Raw genomic sequence first — 15,123 nt, 5'->3', positions numbered from 1 at the left:
CCTAATTCGATGGGCAACTGAAAGCTTCGGAAAGAATCAAACACAATGAAGCTGATTTCCATTTCTTTTTTTTTTTTTTTTAATTTTTCAAAATCTTAAATTTTTTTTTTTTTTTTTTTTTAGACCAAGCTGGCCTCAAACTCACAGAGATCTGCCTGGCTCTGCCTCCCGAGTGCTGGGATTAAAGGCGTATGCCACCATCGCCCGGCCCAATTCTATTCTTATTTACCACGTCTGATTGTGTGTGCAGTCAGAGAACAACTTGCAGGAGTCAGTTCTTTCCTTCTATGGTGTGGTCCTGGAGATTGAACTCAGGTCACCAGACTTGGCAGCAAGGGCCTTTACCCACTGAGTCATCTCACTGGTGTTAGGTCTGCATTTATTAAAATATAACTCTTAATTATGTTTGTGTCTGTGCCTGTGAGTGCAATGTCTGTGGGTCCTGATGAATGAACCTGGGTCCTCTGGAAGAGCAATAAATGCTCTTAACTACTGAGTCATCTCTCCAGTCCCTAGATTTGCATTTTGAAACATCACTTTGCAGCAGCATACATCTGGTCAGAAAGAGATCAACAAGTAAGATTCCAGGTGGGGAAAAAACCCCTCAGTGTTGATCTATCTTGGTTAAGATAGAAAAGGAGATTTTATATAGTGTAGGGGAGAGGATGGGTTCCTGTCTTGTGTTACTGAGTGAAAAGTAACTCTGGCTAAGATAGATAAGAGATGTGAAATACGTTTTAGAGGAGATTTCAGGAAGTCTGAGGTGTCTGTCAAACATCCAGCTAGGTAGGGATCAGCAGACAACTGAATATACGGGACTGAAGCTAAAAAGAGAATTCTTTTTTTGGGGGGAGGTGGGGACGGGGAAAGAAAGGGTCTCTCTACACAGCCCTGGCTGTCCTTGAACTCACAGAGATCCTCCTGTCTCTGCCTCCCAAGTGCTTGGATTAAAGGAGCATGCTGCCACACTTGGTAAAAAGACAATTTCTTAATAGAGTTATTTATTTTATGTATATGGGTGTTTTATCTGTGTGTGCATCTGTACACTAGGAGAGGGCACTGGATCCCATGAGACAACAGTTATAGACGGAAGTGAGCTGCCATGTGGGTGTTAGGAATTGAACTCAGGACCTCTGGAAGAGCAGCCAGTGCTCTTATGCTGAGCTACCTCTCCAGCACCAACAGAAAATTCTTAAGATAGAATTCTAGATTGGGAGAAAATAGAAGGAAAACGACACAGACCATCAATAATTAAAGAGTCGGGAGGAAATAAGCAATTCCTTGAAATATCAGAAAAGGAATACAGTCATGGGACAGAACAATGGAAGATGACAATCATTAAAACTGGCGGAGAAGGGTTTCAAAAGAGGCTGTGTCAAATGTGATGCAACGACCAAGTGAGGACGGATGTTACGAGCCCACTGGATTGAGCAACGAAGACACAGCAGGATGACAGGATGGTAACTCTCACGAGTTAACATGGCTAGGCTGTAGTACCTAGCTGCTTGATCAAACACTAGTCTAAAAGTTGCTGTGGCTAGGCATGCCTGCAATCCTAGCACTCAGAAGGCTAAGGAAAGATCAGCATGTGCTTGAGCCAGATGGATAACGTGATGAATTCCAGGCCAGCCCAATGTACCAGGAACATCCTCCCACCCCACCCTTTCTCAAGACAGGTCTGTGCAACAGCCCCTGGAACTCACTCTGTAGACCAGGCTGGCCTTGAATTCAGACATCCGCCTGACTCTGCCTCCCCAGTGCTGGGATTAAAGGTGTGCACCAACATGCCTGACATAAGACTTTATCTTAAAAGAAAAACAAGGGCTAGAGAGATAGATGGCTAGTGGTTAAGATCACTTATTTTTTAGAATTGAAATTCAGTTCCCATCCCTCAGGTCAAGTGGCTCACAACCACCTGTAACTCTAGTTTCAGCAGACCCAGGACACAACGCCCTCTTCTGGCCTCTGAGGACATGGCATGTAGGCAGGTACATAAACAAACAAACAAACAAACAAATAAATAGCGACTGACTTTAGATAAAGAAGATTAGCTTTTAAAATTTGGGCAGGTCCTGTTCAACCAGTTGATAAAGTGAGTCTACCTTGAGTCTGGAAAACAGTAGTCTTGCTTTAGTTTCCAGTCTGCCATGTTCAAGCTTAAGACTTGCCACATGCATGAACTCATGAGCTAACTCCTCTAATAATCTATCTCACATGTACATGCATGTGCCCAAAAGTACATGTGCAGCCATGTTCACCTATCAGGTGGGCTTCTCTGGAGGACCTGATAGTGAAGTGGAAGTTAGATTAGAATGGGCTGAGAAATAAATAAAACGTAAGAAGAGTCTATGAATACTAAACACACTCTTTAAAGAGCTTTATTGGCTGAGTGTGGTGGCACACTCCTTTGATCGCAGCACTTGAGAGGCAGAGGCAGGCAAACCTCTGTGAGTTCAAGGCCAGCCTGGTCTGCAGAGAAGCTCTCTCTCAAACCAACACCAGGCTTTCCTATAAGGTTAGATGTGGTGCTGCATGCTTGTATTGTAACCTGAAGCACTAAGAGGTTAAGGCTGGAGGCATACACAGCAAAACTATGCTTTAAAAAAGCTTTTCCATAAAAAGGAGTTACATACAGGGCAATGAGGGAGGCAGAGAACCTAAGGATGTCTATAAGACTGTGAAAAATTAGCATGCATTTGCAAGCTACTCTAGAAACACAAAACAAGCCTGAATTCAGTGCTACTATTTACAAGCTAAGCAAGAGATAGAATTTCTGTTTCTTCATGCGTAACATATATGTATATGTGTTAAAAAGACTGGGGATTATATACAGTACCTGGAATTTTTAAAAAGTAAAAAGGTAGTATGGCAGCCTGCCACTTCTCATTATTTAACTGCTCCTGTTCATTTTCTTCAGTTGTGCTTTCAGCTTCGCTAAGTGAAGGACATTAGTTCTTCCCTTTTTATGTTCAAAGAATTGGCTGAATACTTGCTGTGGGGAATAGAGAAGGCAGCTATCCAGACATAAAAGGCTGCTAAATGGTATAGAAAGTACTGAGTATGTTCATTTACAGATTTATCACTCATCACGATATACTACTCTATAAACTGCAGTAGTCAGCATTTGAAGCAACAGATAGGTCAAGGTTAGCCAACTGAAGGTGGGGGAAAATAAGTCATTTTAGAATTGGTCTCTGTTAGATTCCTTACAATACTCAGAAATGTTCTGAAATTCACTCTTGGCTCAAATTTATGGTTATAGAAACATTTGTTTTTCATTTATGCCTTCATAAAAAGTTTTATGTTATAGTAATGGATTGTATTATGTATAATCTAACAGATTCTGAAAGATGCATACTAAGACTGAGTTGTGATTCTGGGAAAGAGATCTGTAAGGAAGAAGAGGGGATGGGGGTTGGTAGCAGTGGGAGGGAAGTACGGGAGGCCGGGGAAAGAGTAACCAGAATGTATTATATATACCTGTATGAAGTTGTCAAAGAACAAAGCCTATTACTAAAGAAAGGCAATTCTGAATAAGCACGAAATGTAGGACTTACCTATGGTAGAAATACCCCCTCCAAAAGGTGTATACTTTAGACACTAATAAAACTGTGGGAGTGATGATGTACACATGAGAAATTTAGAATGAGTTCATTACTGTTGCTACAACTCATTCTGGCTGGGTCATTGTTTCAAGGTTACAGGTGGAATTTCTGCAGGCTAATGCTCATGTCAAGAAGAGTTCACATGAAAGATTATTATTTTTCGAAGAAAGAAAATGGACCTAACACAGACAGAATGGTAGTAACAGAATTTAGAGAAATCTGGACAGAAGGATCAAGCTAACCCGTGACTAGCGAAAAGCATAACCTTCAAGTCATCACTTTCTAAATATCCACTTTGGAATTAAGAAATTAGAATCTGCTTTACATTTCTTTTATTATGAGTAAATCTTTTAAATTTAATTTCTCTCTCTTTTAGATTTTGAGACAAGGTTTTACTATATATAGTTTAGGCTGGCCTCAAACTCTGTTAATCTAAACCTACATGGCTAGTAACCAGGCTCTGGCATTGAAGAAAAACCCAACAGGCAGGGAGTCAATTATAGATGACTAAAGCCACTGTGGGGACCTGCTACAAATAAGAGTCACACATTTTGTAATTTTTGTTTGTCTGTTTTGGAGACAGGGTCTTGCTACCCTTGAACTCTCTATGTAGCACCTGGCCTTGAACCTGTGACTCTCCTGCCTTCACCTCCTGGGATTACAGGAGTGTGCTACTATGGATGCCCAGTGTATGGCGTGTTGGGACTGATCTTCATGCATGCTAGTCCAGCACTGTGCCAAGTGAGCTACACTCTATACCTTTAGAGTGATTAAGCAGAAATAACTTTTTAAAATAAGTTGAGGGGGCTGGAGAGATGGCTCAGAGGTTAAAAGCACTGGCTGCTCTTCCAGAGGTCCTGAGTTCAATTCCCAGCAACCACATGGTGGCTCACAACCATCTGTAATGAGATCTGGTGCCCTCTTCTGGTGTGTAGAACAATGTATACATGATAAATAAATCTTTAAAAAAATAAATAAATAAACAAATAAATAAATAAGTTGAAAACCAATGAACACAACAGGCTGTCAATTGTCTTCCTAGATTAGAGGAGCCTGCATGGCTTTCATTTTACATACTGATGCTAAGCTGGAAGAAATGAGACACATTTATAGGAATGAGGTTTTTTGGTTTTTTTTTTTTTCGAGACAGGGTTTCTCTGTAGCTTTGGAGCCTGTCCTGGATCTCGCTCTGTAGACCAGGCTGGCCTCGAACTCACAGAGATCCACCTGCCTCTGCCTCCCGAGTGCTGGGATTACAGGCATGCGCCACTACCACCTGGCAGGAATGAGCTTTTAAACTGTTTAAATCAGGGACTGGCACTTTCTCTGTGAAGGGCCAACTAGCAAATACTTTGGGCACTGTCATCCATATAATCTGCATGGCAATTACTCAACTGTCATCATCGCACAAAAGAAGCCAAAGACAACATGTGAACAAATGGGCATGGTCTTGCTCCAATAAAACTTGAGTTTTCAAAGACAAATATGGTGAGCTATGCTCTGAAGATTTTTCTAGAACTCAGTCATTAACTGAATCTTTTGTAAGATTCATTATTCACTATTCTGCACCCCCCATATTTATACCCTATCCAATATTTTAGACTGACTCACATCTTAGGTTCTGTCTAAACCTACAATTCTATGATTCCCAGGATCACTAATGAAGTAAGAACGCACACTACCATAAACAGAGTTGATATTCAGAGACGAGACGGTTTGGGAGCACATGACAGCTAATAAGAAGGGTAAGCAGATGTTCTCAAGGAAGTCAAAGTAAGGAAATGTCATGAAGGCCAGGGAAGCAGATGTGGCACAGCTATGACGTTGTTCCCAGCAGCAGCACATACACTCACAGATGACTCAGTCCCCAGAGGAATAACGACACATGAGCCAGCTAATCATGACGCGGTGTGCCTTGTAAGAAATAAAGAAGAGCAGGGAGGGGGTGGTACATGCCTCTGATCCCCACATTCAGGAAGCAGAGGCAGGTGGATCTCTGTGAGTTCGAGGCCAGCCCAGTCTGCAGAGTGAGTTCCAGGACAGGCTCTGAAGCTACACAGAGAAACCATATCTTGAAAAATTAGAATAAATAAAATAAAAATAAATAAATAAATAAAAAAGAGAACTTTTTCCCCACAGGGAACTTAGATTCAGTTGTTTTTGTTTTAAACTTTATTTAAAATTTGAGGAAAAAAGACTGTGGGGCAGGAGAGGTGGCTTAGCAGTTAAGAGCACTGGCTGCTCTTTCAGAGGACCCCAGTTCAATTCCCAGCACCCACATGATAGATCACAACTGTCTATAATCCAGCTCTAAGTGATCTGACACCCTCACACAGACATACATGCAGGCAAAACACCAATGCATATAAAATTAATTAAATAAATAAATTATCAAAGAGTTTTGTTGTTGTTTGTTTGTTTTTGAGACAGGATCTTACTATGTATCTGTCTTGGAACTAAGTATGTAGACCGGGGTGGCCTCAAACTCAGAGAGATCCACCTGCCTCTGCCTCCCAAGTGCTGGGAAATTCTGAAAGTTTAAGGAAAAAAGAAGTGTAAAAGTTATCTAAAACAAGAGAGTAATTGTGCTATGAAAATCAGGACATCTCATTCATCCTGGCCTAAGGATAGATAGCACATTCTCTAACATGTTTTATATACTAATGCTGACTTGAGAATGACTGAGATGCTATGAATATATAGTGTATATATGAGGATTGGCTTCTGAAAATTAACAATTTACCCCTTTAAATCTAGAAAAGGTCAATGACTAAGACCTTTAAAAGACTAAGTGCTCATGCATAAGAAAAAAAGGACATAAAGGTGACTGTGAAAGCCTTGTGGTTACTCGTTACTTCTTGTTCGTTCCGCCTTCCCTTTCGAGGATTTGTCCTAATATACTTGTGTGTGTGTGTGTGTGTGTGTGTGTGTGTGTGTGTGTAGAGGCCAGAAGACAACTTCAGGTGTCCTCCTCAGAAACACTGCCTGCTTCCTTTGAGATGAGGCCAGACCGTCTGTCCAGGGAGCCCCAGGCCTCCTGCCTCTGCCTCCTCAGCACTGGGATTACCAATGCGTGCGTGCTATCACACCTGGCCCACCGTTTTCACCTGGGTGCTGGGGTTCACACTCAGATTCTGTGCTTGCTTCACTAAGTTAGATTCCCAGTATGGGAAATGAACTTTCAAAAGGAAAAATAAAGCAAATCCTAAAAATTATCTAAGAAGAAACTGAAGAATATAAAATTCATGTAAGGAAGAGTTCAGGAATTTAAAAAGCAATAAGGAAGAAAAGGACCCAGAGGTTGGGGAGATATAGCTCATGGCTAACTTATAACTAACTTGCACAAATACAATATTCTTAGTAATTTTTATAGGTCAGCAATAAATGACATAATAGCTTAGATAAGTTCACAAACTTAGATTCTTACAGAGTTCAAGGCAGACAAGACAACAAGATGACTAGCCAGTCAGACTGAGTGAAAGTAACATGAAACTTCTGGGACTGTGAGAAACACAGTCCAGGGCACAGACGCTCAGCTCAAGCACCTTTCACACAGAATGCATGCTACTTTCTCTGAGATAACCTGGCTTTTTGTCAGAGTACTCAATATCTGAAGTGTCTGCAAGCAGTGCAGTCCATGTCTAGCGTCCTCTGTGTTACATACTTCTTCTCCACTCATTCTAATGAAAGTAGACCCAAGGAAAGCAGGTCAGTGCTTTTAAATGAGATGATATTAACATGGGGTAGGGCAAAGACATTTGCACCAAATTTCAGAAAAATTCCGATTTTAGCATATGGTGAAATGTACTAGGTAGGTGACTCCTGAGCTAGTCTTTATGTGCTTGTAAAATGTAGCCTCATGAACCACCAGGCAATTCACCAGATGTTGTTAAGCAGCAAACCAGAAAGTAGGCCAGGGCTCACTGTAAGCTACAAAGCTCAGTGTAACTATTGGTAACTCTATTGGTATAGTTTTCATCTACAGAGTTGGTTCTCTCATAAAATGGGAATAGAGACTACATAGCTCATAAGACTTCTCAAACATATTATAAACTCCTTTCAAATGTTTAAGTGAGAGGTAGGCAGATCTCTGAGAGTTTGAGGCTAGGTCAGTCTACAGAGCAAATTCCAGGACAGAGCAAATTCCAGGACAGCCAGGATGGTTACACAGAGAAACCCTGTCTCAAACAAAACAAAACAAATAGTCTTATGCCAGGTGGTGGTAGTGTAAGCCTTTAATCCCAGGACACTGCAAAACAAAAAACAAACAAACAAAAAAAAAAACAAATGTTTATGTGTCATGTAGCTACTTGGTAATAAAGTATTTGTTAAACATGGCATTTGTACAAAAGGCATGAGGTGCATATAATAATTTCTCAAAAGCTGAGTATACTATGGACTGCAGAGAGCAATTAGCTAGTTTGGAAAAAGTTAAGCTCAGGTCTAGTTACCCTCCCTTTCTTTTTAGATGTTCATGGTACAGTTCTATAATCAATCAGATGTCTACACTTTTATTACTGAAGTTTCTGGAAGCATTGCTGTCACCATGGAGGTAAGCAAGAGTGGTTGGGTGAAGAGGTGAAATTTGAGATGATAAAGGCAGCTTCTTGGCTATGACTAATGAATTGAAATCAAGACTAACTTCTTTCACCTACTTACTTCAATGTAAAAGTGTGTGGTGTAAAAAACTACTAGCCGGGCGGCGGCGCATGCCTTTAATCCCAGCATTTGGGAGGCAGAGGCAGGTGGATCTCTGTGAGTTCAGGCCAGCCTGGTCTACAGAGCGAGATCCAGGACAGGCTCCAAAGCTACAGAGAGACCCTGTCTCGAAAAACAAAAACAAACAAACAAAAAAAAAATTACTATTGTTCTCTTTATCGTGGACCATTAAAACACACAGGCTCAAACACTAGGATAGCATTATAATTTATGAGGAGCTGTACTATAAAAACACCACCTGCTGGGCGGTGGTGGTGCACGCCTTTAATCCCAGCACTCGGGAGGCAGAGGCAGGTGGATTTCTGTGAGTTCAAGGCCAGCTTGGTCTACATAGTGAGTTCCATGACACTCAGAACTGTTTACACAGAGAAACCCTGTCTCAAAAAACCAACCAACCAACCAACCAACCAACCAACCAAAAACTCCATATACCTGCTATTTATATTTTGTTTTTTTGAGATAAGGGTTCATGTAGCTTAGGCTGGTCTCAATCTTAGTACGTAGATGAGCCTTGAACTCCTGATTCTTTGGCTTCCTCGTCTACACGCAAGAATTAAAGGTGTACGTACACTACTATCCCCCCTACTATTTAGACACACACACACACACACACACACACACACACACACACACACACACACCCCTTGAAGATTGAACCTAGGGCCTTATACATGCTAAGCAACTGTTTTTCTGCTGAACTACATCCACTTTTCATTTTTAGTCTGAGTCAAGGTCTTGCTAAAAATCCCAATTTTGTAATCATCCTACCTCGGTCTCCTGAACAGTTGGGATTACCTGTGTAGCAACATGCCTGGCCCTTCTTCATTTACAGGGTGACTGAGATGGCTTAGCAGATTAAGGCACTTGCTGCCAAGCCTGACGACCTGAGTTCCATTCCTGGGGACCACATGGTGGAAGGAAAACTGTCCTCTGAATCTATATGGCCCAGACTGGCCTTAAACTTATGGCAATTCTCCTGCCTCAGCTTCTCAAGTGCTGGGATTACAGGTACACAACACTTCATCACTATTAAATTTCCACATAATCTGAGTGTGATGGCACAATGTCTTTAATCCCAGAATTTAGGAGACAGCAGCAGGTGGATCTCTGTGAGTTCAAGACCAGCCTGGTCTACATAGCAAATTCCAGGACAGCCAGGGCTACATAATAGAGACCCTTTATCAATAAACAAACAAACAAAAATCTCTAAATTAAAATGAAGTGTTAGAGCCAGGCATGGTGATGTACAGAAAGCAAGAGCCTCATGAGTGGAAGACTAGGCTGTACACGTGTTTAAGGCCTGACCGATTAACTAACAAGACACTGTCTCAGAGAGGGAGGGAGAGGTGGGAGAGGCAGAGGGGATAGAGCTCAAGCTCAGTGGCACAGTGCTTATCTATCATGCTCTAGGACCTCTGTTCCATGAATTAGTTTAAACCACTGGGGAAAAAATGGTTTTTATACCAATACCAAGCTGTTTTTATTACTACAGCTCTATAGTAGAGCTTGAGGTCAGGGATGATGATGCCTCCGGAGGTTGCTTTATTATACAGGATTCTTTTAGCTATCCTGGGTCTTTTGTTTTTCCATATGAAGTTGAGTATTTTTCTTTCCAAGTCTGTGAAGAATTGTGTTGGGATTTTGATGGGGATTGCACTGAATCTGTAGATTGCTTTTGGTAAGATTGCCATTTTTACTATGTTAATCCTACCTATCCATGAGCATGGGAGAGCCTTCCATTTTCTGATATCTTCTTCAATTTCTTTCTTTAGAGATGTAAAGTTCTTATCAAAAAGGTCCTTCACTTGTTTAGTTAGTGTTATCCCAAGGTATTTTATATTATTTGTGGCTATTGTAAAGGGTGATGTTTCTCTGACTTCTTTCTCAGCCCTTTTATCATTTGTGTATAGGAGGGCTACTGATTTTTTTGAGTTGATCTTGTATCCTGCCACTTTACTGAAGGAATTTATCAGCTTAGGAGTTCCCTGGTAGAAGAAAAATGGTTTTTGAAAACTATAATAAAAAAGTAATTTATGCTGAGTGGCAGCGGCGCATGCCTTTAATCTCAGCACTAGGGAGGCAGAGGCAGGTGAATATCTGAGTTTGAGACCAGCCTGGTCTACAGAGCAAGTTCCAGGACAGGTAGGGCTGTTACACAGAGAAACCCTGTCTCAAAAACAAACAAGCAAACAAGCAAACAAACAAAGAAAAACAAAAAACCACCAAACAAAAAAAGTAATTTACTGGGAATAAAATCCAAAGACAATTATTAGCTCTTTAAAATGGAAGTCAGATGGTTAGGGATGTAGCTCAGTTGGTTGAGTGCTTGCCTAACATGCATGACATCCTGGTTTTTGCAGCACTAGGCACAGTGGTACACTCCTGTAACCCCAGCACTTCTGGAGGCAGAGCCAGGAGAATGAGAGATTCAGGTGATCCTCAGCTAGAAAGTAAGTTCTAGGCCATCCTAGAACACATGAGACCTTGTCTCAAAAACCCCAAATAATAGCTCCCTACCCCCCAACACATAGGAGAATGGAAGCCTGTTAGCACAGGTCTATAATCCCAGCTATTTAAGAGAATCACTAAATTCAAGGCCAGCAAATTAGTAAGATCATACCTTGCTGTGGAACAATCCTTTTCTACACTATGAATACATATTACTCTTATTGGTTAATAAAAAGCTGACAGGCCAGTAGCTAGACAGGAAGTTAGGTGGGAAAGCCAAACTGAGAATGATGGGAAGGAAGGCGGAGTCAGGAGGGACACCAGCCAGCTGCTGAGCAAAAAGGATGTGTAGAAAATGAGGTAACAAGCCATGAGCCATGTGGCAAAGCACAAATAGAAATATGGGTTAATTTAAGTGTAAGACTTAGCCAGTACCAAGCCTGAGCTATCAGCCGAGCATTTATAAGTAATATTAAGCCTCTGTGTCGGTTATTTGGGACCAGGCAGTGGGGACAGAAAACTCTGATTATAACACCTCAAAAGAGAAAGTAAAAAAAGGCTGTGGATATAGTTCACAGTAGAACACTGGCCTGGCATGTGCAACCCCCAGCATTACAAAAGAAAACAGAAAAACAAAAGTGATTGTGTATAGCACAATGGTTAAGAGTATAGACTCGGAGACAGATTATCTAGGTTCAAATCCAAACTCCTATCAATTTATTGGATCTGGGATTAAGGAGGCCACTTAACCTCAGCTGAAACCTCAGTTTCCTCACCGAATAAAGGAGAGTAATAATTGAGTGTTATTTAAAGATTAAAGTGATTCATAATTTTTTCATATCTCATATAAATTTGAAGTTGTGACAGTATTGTCAACTTGGCAGAATCTGAAATCACCTGGGAAAAGTGTCTAATTGAGGGGCTGTCTAGATTAGGTTGGCCTATGGACTAGTCGTGAGCTAAAAGTGGGTGCTGGGAAATGAACTCAGGTCCTATAACAGCAGCAATCACTCTTTAATGGGCCATCTCTTTAGCCTCTTTTATTCTATTTTGCTCTAGTGCTGAAGACAGAAGCCTGGGCCTTAAGCATGCTAATTTTGGGCAAGCACTGTACCACTGAGGTACATTCCTTGCCCTGGTACTTCTGAAGACCTGAGTAGTGAACAAGTATCACTAGAAAAATATCAGAGTACCTACATAAACAGCATCCATGCAGCAGATTTTGGTAGACAATTAATTGAGACAGATTTTTCTAGATCAGCAATACAGGTTAAAGATCACAGCAGAATCTTCAAAGATAAGTTTATGTACTTTCATTTATTCTCCTGAAATTTAACTTAGATTTCAAAAATAGTAATAGTCTTGAATGTAAAGTTTGGGGTACTTTAAATTTTTACGTGAATCTAATATTTCTTCCTATTTCTGTCAGTCTTGGGCCCTAACTAAAACCTACCTGTTAAAAAATATAGCTAATACACTAACAAAACAGTTTTTTTTTTTTGTTTTTTTTTTTGTTTTTTTTTTGGTTTTTCGAGACAGGGTTTCTCTGTGTAGCTTTGCGCCTTTCCTGGAACTCGCTTTGGAGACCAGGCTGGCCTCGAACTCACAGAGATCCGCCTGGCTCTGCCTCCCGAGTGCTGGCGTGCGCCACCACCGCCCGGCAACAAAACAGTTTTGAAAGATCAAATAGAGTTTATCTACTAGCAGGTGCTGAAGAGATCATTAAAAAAACTTACTTGATTCATTTATTGGGCTTTCCTAGAAATGAGATTAAGTATCAAAAGAAAAACAGGTAAAACCATAGACAGCAACTACTTCACTAATTTTCAGATACAGTCAAATCTATTTCTGTTTGTGTAGAAATCAAGGCTTTATTCTTATTCTGTTAGCATGTCAGTGCTATATTGGGGTGTAACTCCTTATAGAATAAGCACAATCATGGCATTAAACTTACTTTTCCAAAGAAGCCTTTGAAGAACTTCCTTTCCTGGAGGAACAGGGGGACAAGTCGAGTGCTATTATTGTATAGGCTAAATGTCCCAGGGTTTCACATCAATTAAGCACATACAGAAATAGAAGAGAAGGAAAGTGGGAGAAGGGGAGGGATGAGAGTTTTAAAGAGTTATCCATACCAGGAGTGACAGGGAAAAGGAAAGGTGCATGAAAACACAGGGCAACACACTGTATGACCTGAGGATCCCCAGAAAGAGAGGAATTCAGAGCTGTATTCATGCAGTGCAAATACTTAATTAGGAATCTCTTTTTCCAACAGAGATTATCCAAATTTGGCAGCAGAGAAAAAGATTAGGACATACAAGTTGGGCACGACTTTGTATTTAAAATTCACAATAGTAACAAATAGAAGCTTAGTTCTACATACATTTTTCTACTTAAAATCAATGGTAGTCAAATGTGGTGGCATGTGCCCATCATCTTAGCTCTTTCGGAGGCTGAGGCAAGGCTGCCTAACCCTGGGAATTCTTGGAGAGCCTTGACAGCATAGTAAAAGCCTGCCTCTTAAAGAAATAAAAAGAAAACAGGAACCTGTGAAGGCCTTCATAGTGAGATCCCAGACCAAAAGCAAACCACCACCTTGTTGGTATGCTGTTAGGTTCTGAGTTTGATGCCCTGGAATTGCAAAACTTAAGAAAACACAAAAATGGCAACCCGTATGCTAAATCATGAGCATACCTCAACAGTTCTTGCCACACCTTTTCTAATTCAGGGACCTTAGTCACAGGTGGTCCACATTCATTAGTGTAAGTGTGTGCTCAGCAATTCTACAACACACAGAACTAGGAGGATCTATTCCAAGTCAGAATAAATCATTGTAAAGGATCTAAGGCTAATGTTTACACTGGGGCATAGAAAAATATGGGAGAACGAAATTATGTTCATGGGCTACAAATGGAATTTAGGAAACAGGGTTTTGTTTTCTTTTTAACTGTTCTTTTAAAACAAAGACTCTTGCATGGATATAAACAATTATCAACCATCAGGATATGGGAGCCATAACAATCTATGGTCCTACCATCATTTCTTTTGTTTTGTTGAAACAGAGTCTTAACTATGTAGCCTGGAACTCACTGGCCTGAAACTCAGAGATAGATCTGCCTCTGCCTTCTGAGTGCTGGCAGTAAAGAGGTTCACCACCACAACTAGCCCTACCATCAGTTTTTAAGCACCATTTATACAAACTGATTATTAAGGAAATTTAAAGAATGTATGCAAAGTAGATAGGTTCTACCCGCCTCCCCAACCCAGCTTTATATTCCCTTCCTAGGGCTGAACTATACTTTTAATTCTTTACTTTTTATAACCAACTTTTGTAGCTGCAAAAATGTCTAGTAAGAGACAACTATGCTGAAATTTGGGTCTCCCAGTTTTTGAACTCATTTAGTGCTTTTAAACACTACAATGGGGCTGGAGAGATGGCTCAAGGTTAAGAGCACCGACTGCTCTTCCAGGTCCTGAGTTCAATTCCCAGCACCCACATGGTGGCTCACAACCATCTGTAATGAGATCTGGCGCCCTCTTCTGTATACATAATAAATAAATAAATAAATCTTTAAACACTACAATGTTTTCCCTTAAGTTTTGAAAGTCACAAATGGCATCAAATATTTCCGCAAGATACTCTGAACTGAAGCTGGAAAAATAATCATGTTATCCAGGTAGCTGTCACAGCAAGACTAAGATGATTTCTGCTGCCAAGTTTGGTGGCCCTAGTTTTGTTAGACTATGAGTAATGCTCAGCTTTCAAGGATGCAGCCAATGTTAAAGATTCACCATTCTCGCAGGGTGGGGTGGGAGTGACAGTTAATATTTAATTCAGCTCCTAGAAAAGCTCTTGTTAAAGATGGGATTTTTTTTCCTTTTTTTATAAAAGACCCCAGATGTTAATGAAAAAAGGTGACATGCAAAATGCATAAAAGACAGATAATGGATTAGAAAATATTAATGTTCTTTTAAAAAACATGTTATGATTCTTTTACCTGCTAAAATAAGAACATATATTAAAACAAATATATCAAATAGTGAATAAAAACCCAACATACTAGGAACTAGTTATATAATGAAACAAATCTAAAACCAAGGCAGAGAAAAGAGAGACATTCAGAAGACAATGGAATGAAATAGCCTTCTACAATGAAAGGTGTTTTGGATCACAGTGAAGCAAGGCAAAGCCTGATACAATAATTATAGAGCTCACTGCTAAGTGATATTTATCACCCTGTAACATACAGGTAACACAACTAAGCAACAGTCATTTCTGAAATTTATTCTATGCAATCTAAGATTTGTAGTAGCTTGAGTTATGTCACAAAATAATTAAGTTAAAAATACTTGT

At 40.4% G+C, this 15,123-nt stretch overlaps 1 protein-coding gene across 6 annotated transcripts in view; it reads right to left on the bottom strand.

Annotated features, from left to right (window-relative positions):
• Numb (NUMB endocytic adaptor protein) overlaps positions 1-15,123 on the bottom strand; it is a 110,929-nt gene that overhangs the window by 16,430 nt on the left and 79,376 nt on the right. For 5 of the 6 annotated variants that reach the window (XM_052739360.1, XM_052739355.1, XM_052739358.1 and 2 more), the window contains one exon: positions 12,727-12,759. The exons of the other annotated variant lie outside the window; for it this stretch is intronic. In XM_052739360.1, the coding sequence (XP_052595320.1) occupies positions 12,727-12,759 (33 nt within the window). The remainder of the gene's footprint in view (positions 1-12,726; positions 12,760-15,123) is intronic. 6 annotated transcript variants of the gene reach the window in all.

The sequence above is a fragment of the Peromyscus californicus genome, unplaced genomic scaffold, assembly GCF_007827085.1.
Source record: "Peromyscus californicus insignis strain IS unplaced genomic scaffold, ASM782708v3 Scaffold_15__1_contigs__length_86483966, whole genome shotgun sequence".
NCBI lineage: Eukaryota > Metazoa > Chordata > Mammalia > Rodentia > Cricetidae > Peromyscus > Peromyscus californicus.
Note: the sequence above shows the minus strand (reverse complement) of the source record. Positions and strands in the feature narration are given on the sequence as shown.